This window comes from Etheostoma cragini, chromosome 17 (assembly GCF_013103735.1).
Source record: "Etheostoma cragini isolate CJK2018 chromosome 17, CSU_Ecrag_1.0, whole genome shotgun sequence".
Lineage (NCBI taxonomy): Eukaryota > Metazoa > Chordata > Actinopteri > Perciformes > Percidae > Etheostoma > Etheostoma cragini.
The window spans coordinates 18998757-19009325 of record NC_048423.1 but is presented as its reverse complement, the minus strand read 5'-3'; the positions used below and the strand labels follow the sequence as shown (position 1 = coordinate 19009325).

The 10569-nt window shown below is 40.8% G+C and overlaps 1 protein-coding gene across 1 annotated transcript; it reads right to left on the bottom strand.

Annotated features, from left to right (window-relative positions):
- Nucleotides 1–1560: 1560 nt before the first annotated feature.
- LOC117960559 (spermatogenesis-associated protein 48) lies at nt 1561–10569 on the bottom strand. Its single transcript, XM_034898534.1, has 9 exons — nt 10143–10569; nt 8804–8889; nt 6518–6597; nt 5967–6105; nt 4515–4582; nt 4378–4419; nt 4169–4276; nt 3867–3977; nt 1561–1970 (listed from the first exon to the last, which is right to left on the bottom strand). Exons 1-9 carry the CDS (start codon nt 10567–10569, stop codon nt 1835–1837), a joined length of 1197 nt encoding a protein of 398 aa, XP_034754425.1. The 3' UTR covers nt 1561–1834.

Below are 10569 nucleotides of genomic sequence, written 5' to 3'. Positions count from 1 at the left end.
GTTACGAGACGTCGGTCGCCAACAGTGCTGTTTGCTGATATCAGGCCAAAAGGAAGAGTGCAGTTGCTAGATTTACAGAATTCACTGCACATTCACACGATGCAAAGGAAAAGCTCAATCCTAACAGACCTGCTGTGTGTGTCAGTAGATCTATAATTCTGGGCATTTCAAATATTTTACACATGAAGTTCAGATTAATTGTGACCAGTGTTGAGCAGCAACTGTAATGTGACCCCTTTTTGACTAAAGGGTAGTAGAAGCGTTTGCAATACGAAATATAATCATCACATTACAGTTACAAAACCTAGTTAGGCTCTGTAACTTCCACTTTGGGAGAGGATCTGTGCGCGGTCTTAATGACGTAAGGGTTGATACGAGCTTGCTCTATGTGCTCAGCGGAGAGACTGGTCCGGTAGCTGGACGCAGGGCCTGGGGGTCTGGGGAGGCAGCCAGGGTCTATCAAATGGGGAGAAATGGGACTCCCAGTAGTACCTATTAGCCTTGGGAGTCACCTGGGTTCGTTCAGAGTTGGAGGATGTGTGAAGCCTGTTGCCTCACTGTGAGGACAGAATTACTGCTAGCTGATAACGGCCAGTTAATACCTCTGAAACGTAGGCAGGCGGCTTGGAGCAATGTTTGGTTTTCTATTTCTACACATGGTAACTACAGATTATGTGAAGTGTAGAGGATTTCCAGTTGTTTAAAGGCTCCTTTGTCGCAGCTGTGCTGAGAAAAGTGTGTCAAAATGTGATGTAATTACTTCTCAGTGTGTAATATGTAATGAGTAATTGATTGCATTTATATAAGTAACTTGCCCAACACTGCTCTTCACAGGGAGTACAGCCTGCGCAAAGAGGTGCATCATGTCTCCTGTAGCTCTGAAGTTGCTCTCTTTAATAAAATAAAAAAAAACTAATTGGAGTTTGGCCCTTACCAAAGACTAAAATATAGGATATTTTGCCCTCTGCCACTTTTTGGCCATTCTAAATGCCCCTTTAGTGACAATTAGATAATTAAGATGTGGATTAGAATTTGAATGCATATGTGATCACACAACCCTAACTCACAAAATCAACAAGCAAAGATCCTTGTGAAATGTAAATGTAAACAAAGTATAGATGAAGAGACAGGAAAACCAGCTCATCCCTATTTCCTGTCAAAGCGTGAAGCTGCACAAACCACAGACCTAAAGCTATAGCTGGCAGACACTTCATAATAATGTCTTTTTGTATTACAGTCACATCTACAGAAAAACAACACCTCTAAATGATGTGTGCAGACTGCATTTAATATGTGCTTCCTGAGCAAATTAGCTCGGGTTAATACCAAAATGTGACTCATAAAAGGAGTTCTTATACCTGCTTTTTTTTTTTTTATACTGTAAAATATGTAACATTAGTGCAGAAAATCCTTGCTTCCATAAAGATTTTCTGTTTTGTCACCCTCTTTGCCCTTCATGACAGAAACAGCGTGGGCCGACACACACACACACACACACACACACACACACACACACACACACACACACACACACACACACACACACACACACACACACACACACACACACACACACACACACACACACACACACACACACACAGTAAGTGAGCTACAGAGTGGGTGTTTAAGAGGACAATGCAAGAGCTCACTACCCAGAGTTAGAAAACCACTCATCTAAATCAGGGAAATTATGATAATGGGGTCTCTCATTATTCTCCAACTCCTTCTGAATCAGTCACTGACATCACACTATTATAGACGTTTTCATATAAACTGATTGGATGGCATAAAAAGGAAGCCGACACCTTCAAAACTTTCTCATCTGCTTTGTCTAAAGCCTCCTGGCTTGTTTGTGGGTGACAGGAAGCGCAGGTCTCAGGAAGGGGTTGGCGGGGGTCACGGTGGTCACCATGTGAGACAGGGGCGCTGCACGGCCAAACGTTGGACTCCCGGATTCTTTCATTGTCCTGGGAAATCATTTTACAATTTTTATGTCAGTAAATTATCATTTATTTTGGGTCAAGTAAAAATGAAACACCAAATAACTAAGACTGCTTCAGACTTTGTTATAAAAAAAACTCCCATAGGCGCTTGTGTAATGAGTGAGCAGTGGCAAGCACAACTCCCGAGCACGTCTGACTGTTGCAGCAGACAGTTAATCAATCCAACTGCTTGTCTTTTTCTCTGTTTTGGGGGAAAAATATGGGAGGCCAGCCTAATCAGCAGAGGAAACAGATCGCAGGGGGTGTTGGGCACCAGGAAAAGGGATCTAGGTTGTGAAAAACCACGATTACCACGAGCTGCTCTGGATTCAGCCATCTGGAGATGCCTGCTCCAAAAGCCGGTAAAGTTCGCTCAACTGGGGCCCAACTAGGAAACAGGTTTCCACCTCCCAACAGACAGAGCGGAGGGATGTTTACTCTACACACTGAGATGTGTAAAACTACTTACATTTTCATTCATGTACAATGGCCATGTGACTGTTAAGATGACACTTTTTTACGACATTACATTACTTCATTTTCCATTGCCCTTGATGCCATTTAAAGAACTCACCAATCTGCAGTGCCTTTGCCTCTTTGCACAAGAATGTTATGTTGCCCTCAAATTAACCTCCTTGTCATTTTCTCCCCAGTTTTCCAAGACTTCCAATTTTCTTCCTGTCTGTCTTCAGGAATGACATCCAGTGGGTTTTTTTAATCTCTGTCTGAACATTTCCAATTACTCTAGTCTTTACCAACTGACCATTAAGTTGTATCTCACCAGCCCACTCATCCAAAAAAAATAAGATACCCATTCAGATGATGCAAACGCCTGAGGTGATGCCACTCAAATACATACAGGCACAGAAAAAGAAAGACAGAGAAGCTAAAACACAATTCAGAATAAAATGCAAAAAGAGGATCATTAGAAATTGTATTTATGCTTATAACATTAAAAGTAATCGTGCGTGCCCATTTTTGCCATTACAACTGTGGATAATAGGAATCTTTCACATTTGATGTATTTTTATTTCTCTTTAAAATAACAAACCAATAACATTTATTTTTTTCTTGATATGACGGAATTCCTTATGTCTGTGGATTAGACAGAGCCTTCTTCTTGTAATCAGTAGCTAATGATTAAGGCTCGACATGTATTTCTTGGCAGGGATTGACGGTATTGTAGAGAAGGTTTTACTCTTTGTAAAATAACTATGTGGCTACTTTCAACTGATAATTTATGGTTAATGTCTTTTTATGTCTTTTTATTGAGGAATGTTCTCAGTGTTATTTGTATTATTCTTATTTTTACTCTTATTGTTATCTTTATACTGTCTTCCATACTGTATTCTTGCTAAAACTGCTGCTGGAAATTAAAATGTCCTTACAGGAGTCATCCCAAAAAGATTAATAAAAAGAAGTCTAAGTCTAATTGTCTTCCTTTAAAATAACAGCACTACGCTAAATAATATCATGGCTTTTAAAGTAAATACTGGCCGAAAATTATATTGAACATTTTAAATTATTAATTTACTAAGAATAATCCATTGTAGTTTTGGTATTAGTGATGATTAATCTAAGCTTTATTTCATTTAAATTGAATGGCAGTAAAATATGAGCACATCTGTGTGGTGAAGTCAGAATAAAACCTGCAGCGTGGCGTCAGTCGAGTGCATTAGACCGCCCTCCAGTGGACATTTGTGATCAGTCCACTGTCCTCCACTCAAATAGAAATAAAGTGTGTTGAAAATATGGGTAGTGGTGGGAGAAGACACTCAGTGGATCCAACAGGAGAGAATACATTAAAAAAAAAACTTGAAGACGACAGATTATCGTTTACTTTCTTGCCTATGTTGCTTCATAAAACTTACTGTAATGACTCACCCAGAGGAGCGTGGAGGACTGGGGACAGCGGGGACAGACGCTGCAGCAGCATCAGCAGCACAGTTAGCATACAAAGCCCTGCCTGTATATCCGGGGATGGTGGTTCGGCTGGCACAAAACAGACGCTTAAACATTATTTATCAGGATCTGTTACAGGATGCCGAATATCCCTATATCAGGATTTTCAAAGGTGTGCAATAACAACAAATATTTCAAGTGAAAAATAAATTTCATTGTGAATTCATAGCGCACTTAAGATCCTCAGTGAATTATGTGTGCGGCATAAAAGCATGTCTTACCGTGCTGTAGGGACGTACGGGGGCACGGTGCTCCTCTTCAGGGTCAGTGGGTGAAAGTCTTCATCCACGTTGTCAATGTTCTGCATGTTCTCCGAGCCGATCGTACCACTGCACACACAAGGTCAGCTCGTGGACACATGCCTGGAAACTGGATTCATCAACTCATGCAAACGCATGTGTAAGTGACCTCTTAAACATGAAGTACTCACGTGTACAGAGGGATTTGTCCTGACCTCGGACATCCACTGCAGCTGGAAAGAGGAGAGACAGATGTGGCTTTAAAGCTGGTGATCATCATTAATGTAACAGCTCTAAAGACAGGAGTCAGAGGTTGTAGGCAACTTACAATGATACGGGTTTCCTGGCGTCATTCCTCGATCGAAGCTGCTGCCTGTTCCACTCAGCTCCAACAGACTTGGAACGGACAGTAACAACAGATATTTAAACAGAATGTATCTGACACCTTCATGAAGACACTCAGTTCTTGTATTCACCCTCACTTCACTCTATAAACACAAACATAGGCAGCCATGTGACAACATTCATGTTGGTAAGTTCTGCATGCAATGTTTTATTATCAGTATTATTACCACATTGATTTGAAGCCATTGAAGGATAATTCTGGCTATGTTATAGATTCTTATTTTTATCAATTGGAAAGACCAAAACCAACAATGTGTTAGTCCGTCTCTCAATACTCTTCCACTTCCTCACCCTGTGGGTCTCAGCTCTTCCTACAAATGTCAATCTTCCATATCTTTACAGTCCCAAATATATTGTTTCATTTTTCATTTTGTAAAACAGCTGGGCACTGTAGCTTTTAGCAAACATTACTCAAACATCAGTAAATAGGGCATTTTGTTGGGGACTGTTTTCAGCCATGGATATATACACATTTGTACATGTTTCAGTGGGTAATGCAGCAGGATGGTGTTTGCTGGGTTGACATAAAAAAGAACTACAGTGCCAATGGTCATCGTAATGAAGGAACTTGTCACTCAATGCAACAGTGTGAAAGTCTATGGCACAGAGGAATAAGATATACCAAGAGTTCCTTGCTTTGAAGATGAAGAATGTTTCTGGTGGGTGCTACACAGATTGGGCCGATGCATTGAAAAAACAACAGTCCATAACGCGTCTCAAAACAGATGTGTTGTGTCCCAGTCGACTAGGGCTGACCGGCCCAGTGTGGCTCTGTGTGGCTGTCATTAAGAAGTTAAGGAGGAGAGGAGGACCATGGTGGATTCAGGACAACAGGGGGAAAAGGAGGATCAATTCATGGTGGCATTTGGTCTTTTCATGTTAAGAAAAATGGTGGCCTATTGACAGATTCCTACTTTATCTGCCCCCTTAAGTCTCAAAACTGCGTTTTACATTGTGTGCCAAGACGTTAAAGCTGACAGGAAATGTGCTGCACTATTCGAAGGCAAGGGGACACATTGCTGTACAGGACAAAAAGTTACTAAGCTAGAGACAGCACAATTTCTGAACATGGTAGAATGAGGGGAATTAATTAATTTATACCAACTAGAAAACCAATTTACCTCTAAGTCTGAAAAGTGGTTTTAATTTTGAGAGAAAACAACAGTTTGGTTTTTATTCTCACAGTAACTACATTCAGGTAACACAAATAGATTGTCTCTTCTCTTGATCCTAAATGACGTTTCTAAAAAATCACCACTGCTTAAGAACGTCAGCAAAGAAGTTCTATTCTGTGAATTTAGTTTCAGCCACCGCTCTCCCACAGCTGGAGAGAAAGAAAGCAACTGTCTGTCACTGTTTGTTCTCCATTGCTGACCTGCCACAGCTGAGGTTGACTATTGTAGCGCCTCGATGAGGGGCGTTCACTCACTGGGTCCGCCATTTTTTCCAGGGTTGTCTCTGGTGCCTTTAAGCGCCGGGGTAACTTGGTATCCCAACCAACTTCCTCATAACTCCTGCAAATGAACGGGAAATTACGGCCATTAAACATAAGAACCAAGTGCGTTCAGTGTAACTGATTAACTTAGTTTCTGAATGTAATTCGCTTTAATATGAATTAAACACAGCCCTGTTCGCTGCACAAAGTATATTAGGCAGCTTATTAACTGGGGAGCCAATTCTTCCCTGAAGCTTTAAGCAGGGCTACAATCCATCTACAGGATTTTATTGAACAGCAATTAACACAACAAGAGGACAACCAGCTCCCTGATGACATCACTGGAGCACAAAATCAAACCTACGCACACTCAAAAACCCTCAAAGCAATATGACAGTGTGCGTGGACTGTAGATGATAAAGTATGTGGGAGGTGATCGTGTGTTTTTACTGCGGCTGAAAGGAGACAGGTAAAGGTTTCTGTGCTCTGACCTCTGTGTTGCAGATGTGTATCTGACGCGTTGAACTGCCGGTGAGATGTCCGTCCACAGCCTCGGATCAGAAGAGAAGCCCTCCATAAAAAACAATATTCATCGTTTCATTAAAGTGTCAGTAGTTTTATTTAGTGTCCGTTTGAAAATCAAGCAGAACTTCCATAAGAAAACAGGAGATTAGGATGCAAGATGCTAAATGGTTACTAATTAGTGTTAATTCCATATTATCTGTCTTTCTTCCTTCCATATTTCTATGTCTCCAATAAAGACTTCATTATTTGACATAAAGATTGTGTATTTTGAATAACCATTTGTATACTTTTATAAGCAGCACCATACTAAAAAACCTATGTAAGTACTAATGAAACTTTATTCACTTGTAATCTCATTTAGGTAGACCATTAGTTTTAAACAGTATGATGTTTCTTACACCAACCTAATGATCTTGCATTTAACCTCTGATACGTGTAGGTCTGCACAACTTGTCAGGATTACAATTCCTGCGGTAAATGTAAGTGAATAAGCCAAAGATAGATCGAGAGCATTACAAATATCTAATAGATGTCGGGAGATAAAATAAAACAAGCCTTAGAGTCTCTAGCCATGCTAGCGGCTCTGTGAAGCTGTACTCAAATTAAGTGAACACTAGTCTAGATCAACAACGTTTCATTTCTGGGATTGTTCAGGTGTTGCCAGAAATACCGCCGATGTCCCTCATTTTGGCCGAATGTCCATCACCTTCTGCTTCCTTTGAGTTGGACTAGGGTTACCTGCTCCCCAGATCTCTGCAGGGTAAATCCAGACAGCTAGCTAGACTACCTGTCCACTCTGTCCACCAGTTTTCTGTTGCACGACTAAAACAACAACTTTTGAACCTACACATGTTCCACCAAAACAAGTTCTTTCCCAAGGCTGAGGCAGCGTTGTTCCTTCTTGGAGATTAGCACCGCTCAAGACGATTGTGATTGGTTTAAAAAATGCCAATAGCACGTTTTTCTCCCATCCAGCAATACTGTGTGGACTTGCCATGCAAGACTAGGTGTACACTAAATGCTTACATTAGCACACTAACAAAGTACAAGTAGGCTGATGAGAGTGACATTTGTTTGCATAAACCAAAGTATTGCACAACTTTCAGTCTGATGGCGGTGCTAAGATGAAAAGTGAAGGGATCACTAAAGTTAGTACAATTCATCTGTGGAGGGTATGCATGTGCACCAAGTATCATGGTAATCCAGTTCTTGACGCTTCTATCTAAAAAGACCAAAACTTTGGATATTGAATCTGTAAATCGAGCAATCACCAATGTCATTAGGATTTATCCTGGACCAAAGTGGTGGACAGACTGACAGACAGACCAACATCACCATGTTTTTAGCCACAATGCCAGCAAACACAAAATGTCAAAGCAAAACAAAAGTAAAGACAAAAATCCAGACATAATCTCTTAATTGAATCTAAATAGTCAATCATACAATAATAAGTTTTTATGCATGACTGTTCACCACTCTCCTCCCACGTCTCCAACTGCTTAAATACAGACATTAATCAAGCCTCCATCACTTTAAACTCTTCACTACAGCTGAGTACTGCAAAGCTCCTCCTAAACAACAATAACGTATGTCAAGATAATTATGATTACTTCAATAAGCAGACTCAAAATAACAAGAAACAAAATAATACAGCAATTCTATGTTCTCAAAGTGAACACCTGCCTACATAACAATGGGCTAATGTGATACTGCATCATGTGTGATGAGACCCAAAGGGTGTGTTTATGGATTACTCATCATTCATAATGAGTATGTGTTTGTCACCAGCGATCTGATTAATGGAATAATAACTATGTTTTTTAGAGAGTTTATTTGCTCAGAGAGTTAAACAGTAAAAAATGAAGTGAGCTAAAGACACATCTGTATGGGTCCATGTTGTAAATACTAGAGCGTAATTTCCACTGTGAACAGGGGAGACATGTGTACCCCCCCCATTTTCAAAATCACGTTTGTGTCCCCCCACCCACTTTCAGTTTTAGTTTTGATATTATTTTATTTATAAGTCTCTGTGATTGGCCCCTATTTTAAGAAATAAAGAAAGTAAGACATATTCTTATGCATAGTTTAATACTACTCTTTCTGTCGTTATTTATCAATATGGTCAACTTAATTATTGTAGTGTGTGCCCCCCCCCCATGTTTTGTGTCACCACTGTTTTGTGTTTCCCCCCCATTTCAAACCAAAGTCACACCCTTGTGTAAATACATGCAGTTTTGCAAGTCATCACTCACCTGAGGTCCAGTGAATCTGCTGTGCGACGGTGCTTCAGCTGACGTTCTCAGTGAGTGGGGTTGAAATTTAACAGGATTGGTTGAACCTTAGGATGACACAAACCAGAAAATATCTGAGACAGAGGCAAACTGTAAACTATAACTATGCACAGTAGTAACTGCTCTAAAGGACATGGTACCCCATGAGGGTGCCTTAAGGCCACCCCCACCCCATTCCCCACACTGTCTGTGACTTGTGTATGAATGTATCGTTGCCTTCAAGCTTATCAGGCACAGAGCACAAAGCAGACTACAAATCGCAGTTTACTAATACAACATTTTGCCAAGAGAAACAATACCACTCCTGCCCAAGGTTTGTTGTGTATGTATCTGTGATATTGTGATAACACAGAAATGTATCAACATGTACGCACTGCATCAAAGGAAATAGTTAATAATCTCCAAAAACACAAGGCCCAACCTTTTTGGGAATATTTATAAAAAATGTACATCTCCAACTTTTAGAAACAGAAGAAGCTGAGTAACATGGCAGTACTAGCTAACTAACTAACTAGCTAGCTAGCTAGCTATTACTTTGATTAGCTCAATGTGTGACTCAGTTTGCACCACAACAAAGTAACAATACAGCAACTACATTTTTCTTAGAGTATCTACTATTTGGTCAAATAAAATACTTACGTGCTGACAAGGCAACCACGTAAACACATGTATTTTAACAAGAAAAGCAGTCGTCCTGTGTTCTCTCCCATGCCTCATTTACTAATATGCCTTCACTAATAACTTCCTACTGCTACCGAATGGCCAGGAGGGGGCACTGCGGTACCCCAAATCTTATTTATCAATTTTAAATTCAGCATGCATGTATTAGTGGAGCATGGACTGTAAAAAAGAATATGAGCATATTAACATTCTAAGGAGTGGAGAGATGATTGAGTTCAAAATAGTTTTTTAAGAGTAAACTGAATAGCCTATGTCTTAAAAATCTTGTTTTCACTGACCACTTCTCACCACGTTTAGATGGTGTTGATGTGATGCGTGCTCCGGGACACCATGACATCACTGGTGTGAGTGTGTGTGTGTGTGTGTGTGTAAAGGTGCAGCAGAGCACACCCACCAGTAAGACCAGGTGTGGTCAGAGGTTGTTTGAAATTAATTTTTTATGAATCAGATTATCAATGAATTGACTAATCATATCACCTTGTTATAGTTTTAGTGCACCTGGGTATTTGGGGCCCTGGGGCAGTCGTCCTGTAGGTATAAGCCAGTTTAGTATCAAACTCTGATAACAATTGTGATAGACAATAAATACAAGTATTATGGTGTCATTATGTTATTTTACCACTGAGTCTTGCTCTTAATGCTGCATCAGGGATCCTCCTGGAGTTCCAGGCCTTGTCTTCGCTCAGGTCTACACAGATACCAGCGGGGTTTGGAGCTGTATGTGGCCTCTCTCTGAAACCTGGAGGCACCCACAGAGCAGAGGCCTCATGCTGGAAATCTATGAATTTTTGTCGACCTTCAACCCCCAGGTTCACCTCAGCTCCGGCGCTCAGCTGACCGCAGCAGGGATCCAGCAAGGGGACGTTGATTCGTGAAGGAGCCAGGTTGACATGCTCAGCGAGGGGGTGACATCTAGAAAAAGGAGAGTTTGCACGTCCAGGTTCCAGTCCATTTCTACCGCCAGCCCCGTACAGACTAAAGTTCAGCCGTCTGATGACATGCAGCTCTGCAGAGAACGGCTTGAAAGGATCCAAAACTGCTGCCAT

Bases quoted from the DNA above. Each gene is read 5' to 3' on its own strand.
- LOC117960559 (XM_034898534.1), bottom strand. From the start codon at position 10,569: ATGGCAGCAGTTTTGGATCCTTTCAAGCCGTTCTCTGCAGAGCTGCAT. The intron at 6,598-8,803 runs GTGAGTGATGAC...TTTTTTATGGAG, and splicing joins GCAGATTCACTGGACCTCAG to GGCTTCTCTTCTGATCCGAG. The intron at 1,971-3,866 runs AGTCATTACAGT...ATGATTTCCCAG, and splicing joins CCTCCACGCTCCTCTGGGTG to GACAATGAAAGAATCCGGGA.